General features: G+C 38.8%; 1 protein-coding gene across 6 annotated transcripts in view; it reads right to left on the reverse strand.

Annotated features, from left to right (window-relative positions):
- The window catches only part of RNGTT (RNA guanylyltransferase and 5'-phosphatase), a 425,454-nt gene that overhangs the window by 33,294 nt on the left and 371,339 nt on the right, over positions 1–20,821 (reverse strand). For 3 of the 6 annotated variants that reach the window (XM_030555914.1, XM_030555912.1, XM_030555910.1), the window contains 2 exons: positions 6,125–6,248; positions 150–3,022 (listed from right to left, as the gene is read on the reverse strand). In XM_030555914.1, the coding sequence (XP_030411774.1) occupies positions 2,859–3,022; positions 6,125–6,248 (288 nt within the window). In that variant the 3' untranslated portion in view covers positions 150–2,858. Of the gene's footprint in view, positions 1–149; positions 3,023–6,124; positions 6,249–15,013; positions 15,119–20,821 lie in introns of those variants that run through there. The other 3 variants (XM_030555911.1, XM_030555913.1, XM_030555915.1) reach the window with 2 other exon arrangements.

A 20,821-nucleotide genomic window follows, 5' to 3' on the forward strand; every position in this document is an offset into this window, starting at 1 on the left:
TATATTGCTTATTGGCTCTCTGGGTATCCTTATGCATAGGCTTTCTAGCCCAGAGTTGAACCTCTGATCTCTGCAAATCATGTAAAATTCTTCTGTGGATATCATAAGCATAAATAATTAGACCACTAGCACTAGTAAGTGAACGTCCATTCTTTTAAACCATTGACTTTATTAAAATACTTAATACATAGTTTTCAGAGGAATGTACTGACATTTTCTGAGAACTCCATTGAAAGCAAAACATAACTGTACATGTACTATTTAACAAACAACAACTTAGAGGATGGGTTCATACTCTATACCCTAAGAGCAGACAGTTGAGTTTTTCTCAGGTTTTTTGGCACAGGCTCCTCCTTGCCCCCTTGACTCCTATCTCAGAATATCCAGTAGCAAAAGAGAGCAGGGTCTCATACATCAAACACGCAAACAAACAGCTGGTCCAAGTGGAATTCCATTGTTTTCATCTGCTTCTTCACTCAACTCTTCCCTTCCCAGTACCTTTTATTGTTTTTTAAAAACTTTGTCCAGAAAACCTAAGATGATCAGCCTCTTCCAAAGGCTACAGAGCTGCAGTGCAGGAAGAACTTCAAGTTAAATCTGAGCAGAGATCTCCCAAACCATCAGATCATCTCTCAATGTCTTTACAATTCCTTCAACATACCAATTTTAAAAATTGAGTGGAAAAAAAAAGTAATGTCAAAATATGCAAAAGGCAACAGTGGAATGCACGTCGAGGGCAGGCTACAATGCACTAAAGAAAATGATAACTTATAAACTTTAAAATTCTGTTGAAATAAAAAGGTGGAGGGGGGAAAAGAGAAGAGAGGAAATAATCTGGATAAATATTTAAAACAAAAAACTCTTTTCCCATATCTCGTTCTCAGTTAAAAGATTGCAATTACCATAGACATTTAAACAGCACTAGAGACAGCTGATAAAATGTATGTCATGACTTAACTCAATGGTAGGGCTGTAAGTCTGGGGAAAAAAACAACAAAAACTATGTGGAAAAGAAATGGACTGTGTGTTTCCATGAAGGGTGAACTGAGGTTGCATAGGTTTCCACATGAAATTTATAAGCTTGTTTTGGGGAGATAATTTTTCAGCCTTGCATAGGATGATATATCTGTTATAAAGATAATACAAGGGAACTATGTATGATTGAAACATGAGCTTTGATGAACACACTTTTTCCTCAAGTTTTACTGCGGCAAAAAAAGCAACTTTTTAAACCTCTTCAATGCCCTAACACATATATGGAGTATCCCAGGAAAGGGACATTAGGATTACCATGTGAATGATACAGTGTATATTTATACACGTTGAAACAACTGGAGGAGCCCCCCACAAAGCATAGCCCTAAAATTTCCATATAGGAAAAAAACACTGCATGAGTTAACTTTATTTACAAACATTAAAACTCATTTAAATATAAACTATTTTGGATCATTTATTATATCAGATGAAATTATGTTAGTTAACCAGACTATTGAATGAATGGATCACTCATATTTATATTTATACTTATTTATCAATAACTGAATAGCCAAACACCAGCTTATTAACTGTGCAGAAAACTTTTAAAACTGCATTTTTATAATTACTTTTGTTTCTAGCTAGTTCAAACTCAGAGCAATGCCTCCATATGTCCATTAGAATGCAGCTTTTCCATCTTAATTGAGTGAACAACTTCCAATTGTACTGCAGCAAGGGCCGCTAGGATATTTGTTTCATCATTGGGTATAACAGAAATAAAGTCAACAGATTAGAATACTGTCACAGGACAACTGATTGCTGCTTTGAAAATTAATGTCTTGGTATTCAGCTTGTTTATTTCCACCAATACATGTCTTGCCTTTGGTCTGCTTTTATCTAAAATTAGGAGGCCTTTTCCTGTGACAGGGCTCTATTCCATTGGCATTACCTCCTCATCAAAGATGTTGTCTGGCATTTCTTTTGCCATTTTGCACCTGGATCTAAGACAACATCATTAGTACTGGGTATTACTCTTGTATATCACAGTGAGGTGTACCTTTACATATTATTTATAATGGCTTCATTGTGGAGAACTAAACCCTGTATTAGAAACTGCCTCAAAACAGAGACCTTAATACTAAGGATTTCATGTGTGTTCCTTATCTACAGATAAACTTAAAATGCAGAGCTAAAATTGACCCACCAGACATTAGGTGTGTGACTTCAAATAATGAAACAAAAATAAAACTAACCCCCACACGACCACCCAGCACATTTCCTTTAGAAAGGATGCTATTTACAACAATAAAGATTCAGTTCTTTAATATTTTAACAAAAAACCCAGCTACTTTTAAAATTAGTAAACCTAATAAGGTTTTTTTAAACCAATACAGTACACAAACAACACTGCTGTTTGTTCTTGAACATGAGTCTCAGAAATGTAGGAACGCTAAGATAAATTATATTAAGCGTGACAAATCTGAACTAATTAAATAATAAGAAAGAAAAAGAAACACCACTATATTTGAAACACAGATTCTAAAAAGTACAGTGTTCCAATGTTTTCTCACAGTTCCAGATTGCTAACATTATAAATTAAAGGTGAAAGATATCCATGTACAAACAAGGCAGCTTTCCACTGATTCTATACTGTTCTTGTCTAAACCTTTGGATATTTCTATATTCAAATCCCACAAAGTAAGGCTGAATTTGCCAGTTACAAAAAGAATGTCGGTTCATGATGTGGCATTTGAAAAAAATGCATCTAGATATTTACAGGATGCATAGAATGACTTTTTTGCAAATGTTTTTTAATCCACGCACATTTTCATTTCACCTTCTGCAGATTTGTAAACAACATGCTATTTATTCGGACTGTGGTCTTAGGTTATGGTGCGTGGTCTTTTGGGAGGAGGTGGGGGCATGAGTTCAGCGTCAGGATCCAGGTGATGTTTTTGCATCTGTCCTTGAGAAGCTGCTGTACACCTATCAATGAACTCAAACAACATTTCCTTTGTGACTGGATTTTGGATGCTGTTACATACAGCTGGGAATAAAGAACACATTTTGAAGTTATTAAACTGATCGGCTGCATGCAACACTTGAACAATTTGATCCTGTATTTGCAAAATAAATGACAGTATTTGGCACAAATGTTCAGCTTTGAACATATATTTTATAGAACTTTTGTGTTAGGGATGAAATTACTCTACTTTGCTCTCACACAGCTGAGGACTACAGAGAATAAAGAACTGCTGTCCCAACAGGCACCAGTCTAGCCTTCTAGTCAAAAGAATAAATCTTTGTCAAAAAGTAAAATTAAATTCAATATAAATGTTAGGAATTAGCACATTACTTAGGCAAGTAGTAGCAACAAAGCTCTTGTGCAATGTGTCTTCTGGCTCTGAAGCTCTACCTAAGTCGTTACTGGTAGCAATACATGATTTTATCCATTTTGACAAATTTGGAACTGAAATGGCTAAGTCTTTGGATTTTTCATCAAATATCAAACAATTTAGATAATTTATGAAAAGGCTTGATCCTGAATTGAGTATCTTTTTATCATTTTGCCTATGCAACCTGGTTTTGTCTGATGAAATATGGGACCTAGGAAAAAAGGCTAGAAGCAAGATATATTGATCTAAGGTGGAATTCCATGACTAGCTGGGACAAAAATATAAGATAAGGGCTATAAAAGATTTTGAGAGATAGTATGAGGAAGACCAGCTATACTACAGAGGCAGTTTCATGAGGAAGAATAATTGTTACTCTTTTGAGCCCCAACATCCATTAAATAAAATGAGTAAACTTATCTCCCTCAACTGATATAAAGTAAAATCATCTTCATGACTAGCTACTAAAAATATGGTCTCATGGGCCACTGAAGATATTCTTTTCATACCACTGTAATTCTGGAAGCATGAACAATCTGAATGAAACATTAATAAATCCACTATAAACACAATGGTTTTATAATTAAAAACATTTTTGGTGTAAAGATGCTTTTTAAAAATTTCTTCTGTATGCATCAGCTTTAGTCCATTTAAACACAGTATTATAAAGAAAAATAGCTAGCCTTGCCAAAAACAAACAATTACAAAAATAAGAAAGTTATCACCCCAGCAAGCCTGTGCTGGTAAATGTGCATGACCATTTTTAAAGGCTGACCAGGACTAATGGGACAAAAAGGAAAAAAATCACTAATTTTTAAAAAAAACTTTTCAACTGGAAAAGTCTAAAAAGAAAAGTTCAAAAAGGGAAAGAAGTAGCACATAGACATTTTATTTTAGCTTTACTATTTCTTTCCAGCTTTTTTCAAATATGAAAAAAAGTGGGTCTCTCCTCCTCACCATATACCTTTTCCAGTGGGGATAAGTTAAGAAAGGAGGAGGGGAGGGAACCTATCAAACCTCCAAAAACAACTTTTTTCAACAACTGAACCAAAAATGCAATTTTTCCTCACGGATATTTTTATTTAATTGCAAAAAATGATTTCCCATGAGAAATTTCATTTTTTTGCAACCTCCTCCCCATTTATTTGGTGAGAAAACTCTTCAGAATTTTTTTTTCCAGCCAGCTCTAGCAGAGGGGAAGAAGAGGAAAGCTGTGCATGCTGGGAGTGGAGAAAGGAAGAGGAAAAGTTGCTGTGGCTTGGAAGTAGGGGAGGGGGCTGGGGCAGGCCAAAGGAATAAAGGTTGCTGACGCAACTAGGAGGAAATGCTGGTGTTGATGGGGAAAAACTTTAGGAGGTGGTACAATGGTACCTCTTCTTCAGTGGCCCATCCCTCTTTCCCTTTTGCTGATGTGAGGGCTGCAGGAGACGCACAAAGCTGCTATGGTGGTGGAGCTGTTGGAATTCTGAGGTGTCTCCAAAAGGGCACCAGCAGTCCTACTGTCACTTGATCAAATGGCTAATTGCAATTGGCTCATCCAAACAATTTAATTTCACTAGATTATCAGAAATTTACATGGGTGGATTAATTTTAAAGAAAAACTAGCAATATACATATATCTCCTGGCAAGCTTAGTAGTTCTGAATACCATGTTCAAGTTTATGATACCAACAAAATGCCAGTTCAGTATGACTATTGTTACTCATATTATTCCAACATATCTTTATTTAAACTCATTCATTCCACCTGAAAGAAAATTGCTTTTTTGCATTTTCAGAGGATTCTTTTTTTTTATTGTCTACAGGAGAATCTGAAGGCGTCACAATCCTATAAGGACAACTTTTTTTCATAGCTTTCATTTGCTTTACTCTCTATTGTTTGTAATACTATTTTAGGAGCTTGAAATTACATTTTCTCCTACTAATTTTGTCTTCCATCTGGCAAACAATGATCTTGAATAGAGCTGAAATTATCATGGCTTTTTTTGTTTAACAAATTCAACTTATGTAGCATGTTGACGTGCCAAAGTATCTTTCTTTGTGCATCACCACAAGTCAACATAGCACTAGTGCTTGTCAGTTAACTGTGTTGTAGAGCTAAGGCAACATATTTTGGGGGGCCTCACTTAAATGCAGGCCTTTAGCATATATTTGACTAAATAAGGTCCCAATTCTGCGAAGAACTCACACACATTTACTTCACACACAATCATGGCCTCAGTAAAGTAACTGGTATGTCTATAATGCAATTAAAAACCCATGACTGTCCCGTGTCAGCTGACTTAGGCTTGTGGGGCTTGGGTTAAGGGGCTGTTTACCTGCAGTGTAGATGTCTGGGCATAGGCTGGAGATTGAACTCTGGGATCCTCTCACCTTGCGAGATTCCAGATCCTGGGCTCTAGACTGAGCTCAAACATCTACACTGCAATTAAACATTCCCTTAACCTGAGCCAGCTGGCACATAACAAATGGGAGCATAGCCTATTTCATTTCATCCAGTGAATAAGTCCCATTAAAACCATTGGGATTACTCATCGTGTATAAAGTTTAAGCACATACATAAGTCTTCGCAAGGTCAGGACCTAATGTTATACTGGAAAAACACAGACTGCTAAACTAGATATTGAGACTACAGACCATTTTCCCTCATTAAATTAGAACAACATTAAGGCAGATGAAATTCTGGGACTAAATTTTCTGCCAGAGTCCATTTATCCAGGTTTACTGAAATGGTAAAAATGAAGTTATTCTACTCACCTAGGGCGGTGTTGTAAGCATTTGGAAAGCTTTTGTCTATTCTCTGCCTCATGAAGACCCAGCTGTTGTTCTCAAATTTGCACTCTATAATCTTATTGTCATACTGTTTCAGTTCTCTTGTCACCTGTTTTTAAAAAAAGTTCAAGATAAGTGCATTTTATTTAATCAGTTTAAAGGCATAGTTCCTTCAGCTTGTGATAGACAATGGAAGGCCAAACATTGCCCTTAAATTCATCAGGAACTGTTCTTCATCCTACACCTAAAGTTAAGCTTAGCTGAATATCTTAACATCTCCAATGTACACATGCTCAGCTACTTGACATTTTAAAAATACTTTTGAAATCTGTTGTCAATATATGGCAATTATGCTAAAACATCAGCTACTCTAGTTAAAAAAAAATCAAAAAAAAAAATCAGCCAGTAGAAATGTCCCAAATGCAAATAGGTTTCCATGGGGATGAACTGCTTCCTGTATAAGTGCTACTAAGTATATGAAATGCATTATCTGTGTTTCCATCAACCTTCTTTGTTAAAGGTCTCAAAGCCAAACATTAGGTTTCAATACCAATTAGCTCATAAAAATCATTCCATTCTTTAAATTTTTAGAGATTATTTTCTTTCAAAAACAAAGTAAATTCTAACTCCAAAAATTACATGGGTTTTTAAATCATACATGTTCTAAATATCCTTCAGGCCTCTTTTCTCTATCCATTCATAGATTTGTCGACAAGCAGCTGATATTGTGAGCTATTTGTCTTTCTATTAGCTGCTGCTGAGTGATTCAGACATTTTTAGTTCATGTGTTTTATACTTCCTGTTTATTTTGGCTACTTCATCCTATGCATCTTAACCTATGATAAAATGCAAAATTCCCAAGTAACCATGGCAACTTGAGAACTTTAGCTAATGCTTTAGCAACTATTTCCCAATATACTTCAGTTTGTTCCAAAAAGCCTCTTTGTATGTATGAATCTGTATTTAACTGCTAGTTTTATGTTTAGCTCTGTTACAGATTTCAGATCAAATGCTAGTCAAGGTAATGTCACAACTGTGATGCAGTCTTTTATGAGTAATTACTTTTCCTTACACTAAAGAGGATTGGTTATTTCATTAGCAGAAATTTGCATTTCTACTGTCGATCCACTTACCAGTGCTGACACAAGAATTTACTACTGTTCAGGGATACAGATTTTCAAGAAGGCCAGGAAAGTCTTTGGAACAATTAGTTGGGTGTGCAGTGAATACTCTCAAACATATTTTGGACTAATTTCTAGATAAAGGCAATTAATCTGCCAATATGAGCCCCAAACCTTTGTGGATTACCCCACTTGCAAAATAGGACAGGTCTAACCTTCAAGTTGCTAAAAATGCAACCATCACATTTTGTTCAGCATTTATTCTGAACATTACTATTAATTTCAGGAAAGGGAGCTCTGGGATTTTACTTGTCAAGTAAAAGTGACACTATGAGACAATTTAGCTAACCTGCTTAATTTAAGCCACTCAAGTCAAGAGACTTTAACATAAAAAAATTCAGTTTTTTTCATCAGTTTTTTATCATAAATTCATGTATTTCTTTTTTAAAAAGAAGTAATCCTTCTGCTCGCTACAGATATTTTTAAAAGCCATTTAACCGCTACAACGCACTTTGTGATCGTTGGTGGTCACATGGCTTAGGGGAGACATCTCCTATCCTGTTTGCAAGATTAACTCATCCCCTAATTTGCCTGTCTTTCCCTTTTTAGCACATTTCCTTATACGGTATCTTAGTTCACTATACATGTGTTAAAAGCTATATTCCAACCAGATGTTCAAGTAACACAGACTCACTTAACATTTATGTTTCATTAGGTGTGTTCAGGAAAACACAACATCCTTTTCTAGTCCACTGTGGATGTTTAAATACAGGAAGAAACTTTTGGCTGTGTAATTATTTGGAAAGTATATTACTTTGACAATAGCTGCCAAGGGAAAAAAATATTTATATGTCCTTTTTTCCTGATGAAGCAGGAAAATGCTGTTAGAAGAATCACCTGCTAGAAGCAGAGAGATATTCAACTCTAGCCAGTGACTTTCACTAACTAGCAATCTCAATAAGCCTTTGTCATATAGTTTATCATTCTTCTAGTGTTCAGAGGCTCAGAATAGCAATAAATTATGTGGTTGCTCTATGTGACTGTGGCAATTAAGCAGTATTATTAACTCTCTGTATGCTTGCTTGGCCACTCATTAGCAATCTGGAAGATGGATCTTTCCAGAAAATGCAAATACCTGCTAATGCACTGAGCTAAATGCTTTTAGAAACTGCTGATCATAGTCTTCACAAGTTATAGCAATTATCTTACCATATAAGGAACATAGCAGTTACCATTCCCCAATTAAATGACCTTGGTCTTGTAAAAGCACCTGTCTTAATGTGTAGGCACATTTTCTTTTAGAAGCTGTAGAACATTTTATCAAGAGTACAGAAAGTACTCTGAGCACAACATACACGTTCAGCATTAACAATGCTGAAAACACCAGTGTACCACAATCATTGTAGGCTTCTCAATATGTATGTGTTTGGAGAGGACTGAAAAGGTCACAGAACAATTCCTTAGTAATCACTGTAAACAAGCTTTGCTGAAAATATGTCACAGTTCAGGGCAACTGCACCTCAGCCATCCAGCTCTCAGGTTCCAGCTCTCCAGCTGTTGCCTCTATTGGGTGGGGAGATCTACCTCTCACTCCCTTTTGACCAGGGTATTTCCAGGCTGCAGTTCCCTGTCTTCACTGTGTATTTCCCAGCAAAGACAGTCTGCCTAAACAGATCTGCTTGCTTTTTCTTCAGAGAATGATAACAGAGTGATTTCTGCAGATATAAGGTACCTCAAAGTCCTCTCCAACCTATTTTATTCTTCAGGTACAAGCATTACAGAGAAAATATACTAAAAAAGAACCTTTTTGCATGCTAAGAAGCTTACCAGAGTTCACGCTAATATGGATTCTGGCAGGCCCAGTCCTTCCAACTATACTTTAAGGATTGGGGCCCTCCCTGGACTAGGGGTCCTGTGCATTTAAATCCAGACTTTTCATTCCAAAACCCTTTCTTTTCCTCTCTGCCCCTGGGAATCCAGTCTGACCTAGTGTATGTGTATATCTCCAGGGAGAAGGCTTCAAAGGCAGATGACAGATGAAGTTCATTAGCCTCTGCACTACCTGCTAGAGAAGATACATAAAATGCCACAATACCACATACACAATTGCAATTCTAATACAAAATACCCCCAAAGGCTGTTTTAGATATTGTCAATCTGCCACAATCACTACATGTATCACTCATAACCATTTCCTGAAGTGGTGATTAAGATTAAATGTGGTCTGGGAGCCACCAAAATGTAACTCATCCCTCACCAAAATCCCTTCTTTACCAAGCTCTTTCCTAGCAGTTGGGAGTGAGAGATTAAACTTCCCTCCTAGTGAAAAACAGAATGACATATTACACATCCTGCCTCAGAGAAGTCTCTCTCCATTCTTCCATCTTGGCTTTGTGTTTCTCCATCCTTTCCCCACTCCCACCTCTACATATTGTAGAGGAAATCTGAGAAACTCATCATTCCATTTCTTGAAAGCGAGTTTTGGCAGTTGTTTCTTCCAGTTTGTGCTGGATGAGACAAGGCAGAAGATGTCTCAGCTATGAGAGGACTTGGGGTTGAGTGCTGAACAATTTGCTCAGCAGTGAGATTCCCTGTATGAGCTGCTGGTTCTCTTATCCCAGTGATGACAAATCTGTGGAACCAGAGCCAATTCTGACAATGCTTCCAAACCTGCTGCAGCCATACAGGTCTGCCAGATTATGGGGCCACCTCACCCATTCTAGTGCAGCTTGATGCCAACAAAGTCCTTCTTTGGGGGCGGGGGGGATAGTCAGTATGTTTCTCCCTCCATCCCAGACCAAACTGGGACAGACTACAAGCTCTCCTTCCCCCGTGAACAGAAAACCCCCATCCACTATTTTTGTAACTGTCCCCACAATCACAAACCTCAATTTATACATATTTCATAGTCCATATTCCAATGCAAAGTGAACTCACCTGGCACTATATATGGATTGGGAATAGGTACGGGTATGGAGGACAGGTGATCACATACTGAATCTTGGTCCTGGCACATCGGTTCCCAATTGAATAGCTTTGCAGGGGACTCCAAATTTGTTTGAACTGGACCTGTTTGGAACCCAATGCTCAGTGGCCTCAAATTTGGAAGTTTCCATCAAACTAAGGACTCCATGGAGCCTCCCTTAATCAACCATTTGTTCCCTAGAATATTTTCAGACAGCGAATGGAAATTTGGATCCCACAATACCACATGAATCAGTGTCATGGAGTAAATAGATTCCTTTAAAGTTTAGCAAATTTAAGGTAATCCTATTAGCTCATATGGAATTAAAAAGCTTAACTTTTTCCTTTCGTTATGATGAAAAGCTTCCCCACTACCTGCACTATCTACTGTATTCCTTTAATACAGAAGAGCGCTTCCCTTTACAAAAACAATAGCATCAAGCATTTATGTATTGCTTTTGTGCAAATGGAACCTGAAGTAGGAAAGAAACTGAAATATCAACTACACATAATAATTACTTCCATCTACCACTGCAATGCAGCCATTTCTGAGGTGAAGTACACACAGCAACATTACACAGCAATTTAGGACATGAAAAATAATGTATCCAACTGAAAATACAGAAGGTAAAACATTTAGGTAACCAGACAGTAATTATTTCTACTGCTCTGAACACTGCCACGGTATCTGTGATGACTACAAACGGTCAAAATTTCTGTTTTACATCTCATTCAAAAGAGCACCTGTAGCCGTGCAGTGCCTCTTGGTACCATGCTAGAGCACAGATTCAGTAATGAGTCAGGGAGAATTTCACCTTACTGAATCAGCACATCGTTCCCTACAATTTTTACATGGTGTCATCCAAATAGTAATCCAGCCCTGCTTAGTTTGTGAGATGAGAGGATCACTGCAAAGTTGCTATTGTATGTAATTTAGTTATTGAAAAATCATTGTTTATTTTATATTTTAAAGCAGTTAAGCAAATATTCAGACTTTTGATTAAAATGTAAAAGTTATGATTTTTTTTTTAAATTACCAACATCTATTTTTTCCAGTTTTCTAATTTTTAGGGGGTTTTTTTGTGTAAAAAATGTAGATAAAATTTTACATCACAACAAGAAACACATGAGGTTAAATACTTCATTGAGTTCTGTATTCAATGCAATTATGACAAATCATTTTTTAGGAAAACAATCTACTTTAAGGAGACAGTGAGGCTGCCAAGAAAACAGTTTAGAAATTCTATTTAGAAATACTTTTTTGTTCATATTTTGTCTTTGTACTTTTCCCCTCATTCTTCATTACCAAAAACATCTGCATGACTAAAAAAACGTTTTTTCTGTTGCTTATTCCTTGCCTTAAGTCATCATCTGATTTGTGATATCCCAGTAGAAATGCCTGTGATGTTAGAGACTGAAGATTATGATTTCCACAGAGGAATAAGCAGGAGCAGCAGCTGAATTCTTAAGAAATAAAAGTTTTTTTATCATGTAATTTCTTTGTTTTATTTTTCTTATTCCATATTACTGACTATACAGGCAGAACAGTTAAAAAATACCGTTTTCCAAGAGGCATCTGCTTCTTTGTAAGAAAAAACATACACGATGTGAACACTATTGTTTTCCTATGTAAATGAACAAATAGACACGTTAATAATATTCACTCACAGTTCATTAGCTGAACTGCAGAAAAGCTGTCATATTTTGCCATATAGAGCCTGTCTTAGCACTTTTAGGTATGCCTGTGGAACAATCCCCTCCTCACTGCAAATATAAGTGATTCTTCTCCACCCAGATCACACTACTATGGACAAAGTGAGAAAGATAGCTCTTTAGCGTACGTCCAAAATTAACTGAATAACTCTCTGAAGGAGAGTGAGACCCTTCAGGTCGTCCCCAGATTTCTGCTTCAGGAGAAATGGAACCCAGCAGCTAGTGCTGGGGTCAGGGCATTCTTGAAACATTTAACCAAGTTTTCAAGGGACAATTGTCCAAAGAATCTGAGAGATGTGAGCACCTCATTCACTGGAAGATTTTGGCTGTGTTCAGGCTTCGATGACAGCACAGCGGATGAGGTGGGAAATATGCAGACCAACTTTTGCCTTTACAGTTGGTGACCCCTTCAGTGAGGCAGGGCAGAACTAATGCAGCCTCAAATCCTGGTTTCTCCACCACTACCAAACTTGATGTGGTGGTACCACCCCATTTTGGTGAACTATATCATTCAGATAGTGGGAGGAATATGAGAAAGTATTATCATGCATGATTTACATATAAGGAAACTCACATGGAACATTTAAGCAACCTGACAAAGGACACAAAGAGAGTCAGTGGCAGAGCCTGGATTGGAACCTGAGAGTCCCTTGCTCTACATCCTGTGCTTTGTCCTCTTGAATCTCCTGTCCCCTCATGCTATTGAACTATCCCTCCTTGTGGCCAGAGGTCGTAAGGTTGCTTAAGCATAAGTTAGCTCAGCTGCAGGCAGCCAATTTGAAGGAAGCTTGCAGTGGGCTTACTGCTCCATTAGCCACAAAATGATGGCGGGTCTTCCCCAAAATCAAAGAGATGTGTGATGATTTTCAAAGACATCAAAGTCTAGATCTGGGCAGCTGCAGGGAGTAAGTAGCAGACAATGAATAACCTATGATATCCAGGAGATATCAAATATAAATATTCAACCCTAGCAACTGGTGTAAATTTAAATAAGGCAGGGGCACTTGTAATAGCAGACTTTGTGGGTCCCAAAAGTCAGCTCTAATGTCATAGGTTATACACTATGGTAAATATAAAATGTCTGTGTCTTCTCTGAAAGTATATAATTTAGATTGTAAATACCATTTTAAAGAATATAGTTTTTCAAGTGAAATACCAAAATATACATGAATATAAAATAAGGTTTTAAAAATATACTCAAGCCTGTTCATACAATGAGCTTTTATTGCACCTAAAAGCGTCAAACATTTCAGTTGATAAAAAAGTGAACCAGTTAAATAAAATATTACATATTTTCTGTTCACCAAAGTTTCATAATATAATGAAATCATATTTAAAATGCATGTTAAAAGGACTGTTTTCTCAAAAATAAAGATGTGCTAAATTGGTTACCACTGCTGTTATATTATTTTACTACAGTTACGAGAACTGATGGTGTGTAGTTTTAAGAAGCATATTAGACAATAAACAGCTGTCAGGTTGGGTAAAAGCAAATGAAGTTGAAATGTTTATTCAATAGTGAAGCTGTTTACTGATAATGACTACACATTATCTCTTGTTTATAGGAAATAAAATGAATGATCTGACGCCTTTAAAGGAACATTAACAGGTTAAAATAATATTTTACATACATTCTGAAAATCTTGTTTTTACTATATACAGCATGGCCAATACCAAGAATTGAAAAATCCTGAGTCATGCCCCTCAAAATCATGAGATTTTTAAAAACAGTAAATTCAAGGTTATTTTCTTAGTCATAAGATTAAAAACATGCTCTTCTTCACAACCATGAGTGCTAGAAACCATTTTTTAATGAAAGTAGAGATTCTCACCTAATCACATTTCTCTAGGTGCTGGTGCTTTAAGAAAAACACCAAATATTGTGAGACTTGCAATAAAAATCACAAGAACTGGAATCACTTAGCATATGGTATTGTCCATTTCATCACCATTTTACCTTTATTTCCCATCTTCAAATATTGATTCAGCTTTCTGAGACTTAGGATGGGCTAGACACCGCCTGTCTTTCAGACTACCAGGAAATAACAAATAAAATCCCTTCCCTTTCTTTTGGTTGGTGGCATAAGCTTGGTATTTCTTTGCCAGGAGGAAGTACATTTCCTGTAGCAATCTGGAGAGTTTTCTGTAAACCAGATCTTATAGTACCTTCTGAACAATCAGGATCTATGTGTCTAAGGTGACAAAAGACCAAGGGTTGTAAAATACCAAAGAGGTCCCAGTAAACTACTGTTAATGGCAAAGCCAGTTAAATGATCTGGAACCTTTCAAAACCCCTTCTATTTCTGGTGCATGTTGAAAGAGTGGTTAAGATCATTTGGTTTCTGGTGTTGTTAAGGTTGAGCACACTATATGTAAGGTGACCTCCTTTGAAGCTAGTCATTAACGCTAAAACTAGCTTGTGTGGTGGAGCCTTTTCCTTCTCTGACCTGAAGGCGGGATCCATCGAATGAATCACAGGTCCAAATGCACAGAGTGTGGCCTTTGTCTCTATTTTCCTCACCAAATAAGACTGCCCTAAAAAGTTCTCTGTAGTGCAAGGGAAGAGCTTTTCAGGGACCCCTAGTGGAAATAATACCTGCAGCCAATCAGACCTACAGGCATCTATGCCTCCAAAAGTTTCACCTGCATCAGAGGTCACCAGAACCTGATGCTGGGCTAGGTCCATGTTCTCACAGACTAGCTTCTCAAAGGCCTAGTGTCTCTCTTAATAAAATCAATCAATCAGGGTAGAGGCCTTCTTCCATATCGGCACCTTAACTTTAGATATGAAAGCCTGATAGTTCACGATGGAAAGGTTTGAGGACGTAGACTGATGCACCCTTTGTCTGAATAATCCAAGCACCACAGTTCAGGGATCTAGAACACAGTATTCCAAGTATGGCTCATCTTCCCTGTAGCCATGGCCATCTCTGCCACGAAACTCTCACAGGACAGTAGAGGTCAGAGGCATCTTTGAGGGCATATTTTTTCTTGATCACTTTTGACACTCGGAAGTGGTTGCATCATGGGGTCTGCCACATCTTCACCAGATGATTTAAACAGGATGTAACAAAAAGGTAACCCTAACAGACTGGAGTTCCTAGTCCAGGCAACTCTCACTCATGGTCCTTGTAGATTCCTGGACTGGTTTCATCTCAAAAGCAGGTGTCCTGGACAACGTCTGTAAAAATTTAAAAAGGTAAGATCTGCCACTGTGGAGCCATCACCTTGGTGTTCCTCCACTGTGGCATCAAAAGAGTTCTCTGATTATTCAGAGTTCAAAGAACAGTCCATATCACCCTGATCCTCAGCTTCCCCTGCTGCAAGTGGACAAAAGTGACTGGAATGTTTGGAGGACAGTACTTATACCTGGCATGAGATTGTGTGTAAAAGCTATGCTGTCAGGATATTTTTACTCCTGATAGGGTCACCCAAACTAGGCAGATCAAAGGAACCAAATGAAAAGCAGTCCACTAGTCCTCCAGGTTGGGGATTGAATGATAAGTCAACAACTTATTATTGTCAAAAATTTAACATTTAGAAATACAAAGCAGCCATTCCAGAAACAGTATGTCAAATTAATGGACTCCGTCTTGGCAGAAATAACAAGTTTTGGAAAGCCAACAGGAAGCCAAGATTCTAGAAACAAACTATGAAAGTGGGTTTCTAGAATATTAGAATAATGGCTACAACAACAAAAGCTGTGCAGAAATGAAAAAAATGGATGAATATAATCTTAAAATCTCTGGAATAAGCGAATGGTGATGGCCACGAGCTAATAAAAAGATAGAAAAGTGAAAATAAGGTAATAAAATATTCAAGAAGGTAAGCTGATTTTCACTCAGAGTGCCATTAATTATGACTTTCAAAGCAGAAAAAAAAATCATTCAGACTGGGTTACCAATTATCAGAAAATTGCTCCAAACTAGATTTCAAACATGACAATTATCAATATTGTGCAGACAACCACCACAATTAGATCAAAAATCAATTCTACAATTGGCTACAAACTCTGGCAATTCTTTGACAGATATCTCTGTAATAATGGAGGGACTTCAATGACAAAGTTCGGGATGACAACAATGGAGGCAGAAAACAATGCACAAATGGGCTTACGTACCCAAAATCGAAATGGTGAACGACTGATAGAACTGTGCCAGTAGCAGATTTCATAATTGGGCGGAATATTATTCCCACACAAAGATATCCAACGAGTAACTTGGAAATCCCCAGATGGAGTCACCAGGAATGAGACAGACCATCTATATACTGCAGCTATTCTAAACTGTACTGAAGAACAGATTTCACACTCTAAAAGACTTAGATCCACCACAAAAAGTCAACATGGACAGTTGTATTACAGAATCACAGATGCCTCATTAACTCTAGTTGGCATCCAGATAAGCACACCTAAAGTTTGGATAAGTGAGGATGTGTTAAACTGTGTGATAGAAAGGAAACAAGTCAAAACAGACAGACTCCTCAAAAAACACCTCTAGAACAAGCAGCAGCAAAAAACAGTATAAAACAAAGGGGAATCAGACCTGGCAGAGCTAATCCCCAAATCAGCCAGGAGGAGACGCCCTAGCAGTGATGATTTGGTGGAGAATGCAGGCAAGGCAGTCACCTCGATACAGGGGAGTGAGAGATGCCATAGTAGTGATGTTCAGAAGGAAAGAGAATGCAAACGCTTCATGGAGAAGACCAATATACACTTTCAAGATGGCCCTCAAGAGTTTTCACTTGTATTTATGGGAGATATAAAACAATCCATGAGGACCCACGCACTACTTATGCAGGTCCTGCAGAATCAATAGAAGCAATGGGAGGAACAATTAGATCTGCAAGCATATTTAATGAAGCTGGCTGAACAGCAGCAATATTTGTTTAGGATCCCGTGACAAGGAGGGAGCAGGGGCCGAAGAAGCTGGGAGCAGAAAAAAATGCTCCAGGGCCACTGGAATGGGTTACCCAAGGTGGTGGTGGAATCTCCTTCCTCAGAGGTTTTTAAGGTCAGGCTTGACAGAGCCATGGCTGGGATGATTTAGTTAGGGACTGGTCTTGCTTTGAGCAGGGGATTGGACTAGATGACCTCCTGAGGTCCCTCCCAACCCTGATATTCTATGATTTTATGAATGTTACGCCTGTGGGCAGGGGGGATACTTGAAAAGGGACTGCCCCTATGTACATCAGGACAAGAAAGCTTACTCTGAAGCAAAAGATCTAGGAAAGCCGAAACAAGTCCCACCTGCTGAAAAAAAAGGTACTTGTTTTTTTCCTGTGGGAGATGGGGACTTGTGTGGGTGCAGTGCCCTCACAAGACAAGGGAAACTAGCCATGAAAAGGGCAACAGGTAAAGACAGAAATGGAAGAAAGAGCCAGAGGCCCATAGCGTGGGCACATAAGTTGTAGAGAAGGCCAAGGGTGCTGTGAAGATAGAGGATGAGGAGAAATTGGAGGGAACAAAGTCATCCAAAGACAAACTTAAAGGATTTGGGGACAAATATAGAGGGTAATCAGAATACAGTGGGAACTCAGACTTGGGGAGAGTCTGTGGAGCCAGGGCAAAAGCTACAAGGGAGGTTGGTAGCTGCTGAGTAAGCCTTGAAAATGGCTTCCCAAGAGTCAGAATTCCAGCAGGAAAGTTTCGAGACACCATGGAGGAAAAGAGTAGACTTCTTCCTATAGTGGGGGACCTGGAGCTGGAAAGGGATGGCCTGTGGGCCCAGTTCCAATAACTCTCAGGGAAAAGGCATCATACCCCTAAGGGTTATAGGGTTGAGGGGGAGGGTGTGTAATGGGGTCCTACCCCACACCAGGCCTGAGTAGAGAGAAAGGGCCAGTGACTCCTATGATAAGCTGCATTTGGAGAACAGTCAGGGCTGATAAGCTTTTAGCTTATGATGAAGTCCAGCTAGGCAAGGGCAGGCTAAGCTGGTAAAAAACAGGAAGTAGAGAGCAAGAAGGGGGCTTCAGTGAGAAAGACTGCAGTCACTCTCTGTGCTTTAGAGAGGAAAAGGAGGAAACCCAGTTGGATAGTAGAAACCCTAGGGATGCAGGCCCTGAAGGAAGGGTTTTCTCAGAAAGTAGTGGAATGGAAACATGAGAGGCAGAATAGGAAAAGGCTCGGGGAAATGGTAGCAAGATGGGATGTTGCAGACCCTGGTCACTGATTAGAGGGTCCCTGAGTTGAAATCTGGAATAGTGGGTGGGCCCAAGTTCCCCTACCAGCCACTGGGGAAGTGGCACAGAGTGGGCAGTGGACAAGAAAACAGCCTGAGAAAATCATCGAATGGGAGTTGGACCTTGGAACGGGGAAAACACATAGTTACCTAGCTGGAGGGCCAAGCCACAAAGAGGTAGCAACTGAGTCACAAAAAGAGACAGCACCCCGAGCTGCAGAGAGAGAGTGAGTGAGAGAGGCAGGCTGCAGCACAAACGAGAGACAGGAAAAGGATATCAGACTAGGCGGAGGTAATCCCAGAGCAGCCAGAAGGCAGCACCCTCATGGTGAGTGTACCCCAGGACACAAGATCAGACCTTAACAACAGGAAAAGAACAAAGAGTGATGAGCACAGCACTTTTAAGAGGTGCTAAACAGATCAATACCACAAGAAACTTGACTTTTACAAAGACATTAAAAACCCATAGCAGCACATTGTAACATTTCAAATGACAAAAAAATGAAATCCTGGGAAAGCTGAATATGAACCGCAAGTCCCCAGGAAAATGCCGGAAGCTGGTGATGAGACCATTACCACTGATTAAATCACTGATTTTTTTAATAAAGTATAGAACCAGGAAAACCCTCCAGAACAATGGTTGGTATAATTGTGTTGCTCCGGGGCGTGGGTTTTTCACACCCCTGAGTGATGCAGTTATGCTGATTTAAGCTGAGAGTATAGACCTGACCTAAGAGAAGAGCAGGCTGGATTTCAACTTGGAAGTTGATGAGGGAATAGACTTTCAGCCTAAGAGTAATCATAGAAGAGAGTAATGAATTGCAAAAACTATTCATCATAAACCCAATTGATTTTAAGAAAGCATTTGACAGATTTCATTGCAATTAAATCTGCAACAACTTGAAGTATTATGGTATGCCAGAAAAATAATTAACATAATCACAAGCCTTTATATCAAAGTACAGCTTGCACAGTTAATGTAAATGCAAATGAGCAAATAGTTTAACCTAGATACTGGTTTCAAACAAGGATGTAGCTTCTCGCCTCTCATTTGCCAATGACTTCAGTATGAGGAAAAGCATAAATAGATACATACAGGCAAAGCTCAAGCAAGCAAAGAATGAAAGACTGTCCAGCATCAAAAGCAAATTTTTGCAAAAGTATAGTAACACGAATGTGCTGTCTCCCTTGCTTTTAGTTCTTCCTCCCTCTCCCCCTCTCCTTTTCTGTGTATCACAGGGCTGACTGCACTGTCTATTATAAGACTGCCTGACACTTCCCATTGTAAAGACTCTGTTTTCAGTTGCTTACAACTTTCCTAAACTTCAACCATTTGGGATGTAATTTTCCATACTGGATGTCTGCCTCAGGCTGAATGTTTTGGGAAAATTTCAGCCAAAATAGTTTTGCTGCTTCCAAAAAGGGACATAGGGAAAAATATCTTTTGCCTATATTAAAAAAATTTGGTGTCCTTTTCTTTGAGAAGATCCCTTGCTTTGGAGCAGGACTGTGAAATTTAGCAGAGGATTGCTTTTGTTCACAGATGTTCCTTTGCTGACCCTATGAAAATCTGCCCAAATTTGGCCAACTAATAAGCCTTTGAAAATATCCAGTTTTCACATGCTCATTAGCGACTAGTTAGGGGTTTGCAGCTAAATTCCTCAGATTCCATCCACAGTGAACCTGAGCAGGGCAATAACAACCTGGGCTGCTATGAAATAGGGCCAGGCACTGGAACTGAGATCAGGAAGCAACCCCCTTAATTTAGCCCCCTTGTGTGAATATGATACAGTAATTACGTAATCACATACTATTTTTTCCCACAGGATCCCTGCCTCAATCAGTGCACAGGATGGCCCTGCTATGAAAATAAGGCCTGGTCTACACTAGAAAGTTAAGTCAGCTTAACTATGTTGGTCAGGGATGGAAATATCCACACCCCGAGTGGTGTTATTAAGTCGACCTACTCCCTCAGTGCAGACAGTGCTATGTCAACGGAAGAATTCTTTCATTGACCTAGAGTACTGCTTCTCAGGGAGGCAGATTACATATGCCAGTGGGAGAACCCCTCTTGTCAGCACAGGCAGTGTCTACACTGAAGTTCTGCAATGTGCCATTGTAGCATTTTAAGTGTAGACATGCCCGTAATGAAAGACACTGTGGTGTGTAGAACCCCTGCCTCCTTTGTTGTAGATGGAAGGTGTGTGATAAATGAAACAGGGGATTGAAAGAAGAGAAAGGATGGTCACAGTCTCATGGCTGAGACAACTGAATGCTGCCCAGGGGAACTCCATTCTATTTCCACCTGTGCAACCAAGTTCCTATGTAATGCTAGTCAAGTCACTTAAGCCAAACTTTTCACAGAGGGTCACTAATTGTGTGTTCCTGACTTGAGATCCTAGGGTCTGATTTGCGCAAGTGCTAAGCACTCACAGCTGCAACTTCAGGCAATGGACACCATGCTTTGAACATAAAAAGTGCTATGAAATGCTAAGTACTCTGAAAAATTCGGTCTCAGACATTTCAAATTGGGCACTCAGAATTAGTGCAAACTTCTGACCTTAATTTCTCAGTGCCTGGGATCCCCTTCTGTAAAATGGAGATAATACCACCCAGCCCACCCCCATCACACTAGGTGTTGTGAAAGTAAAGTCATTAATGTTTGTGAAGCACTTGGATACTATAGTGATGAGTACCACAAA

Source organism: Gopherus evgoodei, chromosome 3, assembly GCF_007399415.2.
Source record: "Gopherus evgoodei ecotype Sinaloan lineage chromosome 3, rGopEvg1_v1.p, whole genome shotgun sequence".
Taxonomy (NCBI): Eukaryota; Metazoa; Chordata; order Testudines; family Testudinidae; genus Gopherus; species Gopherus evgoodei.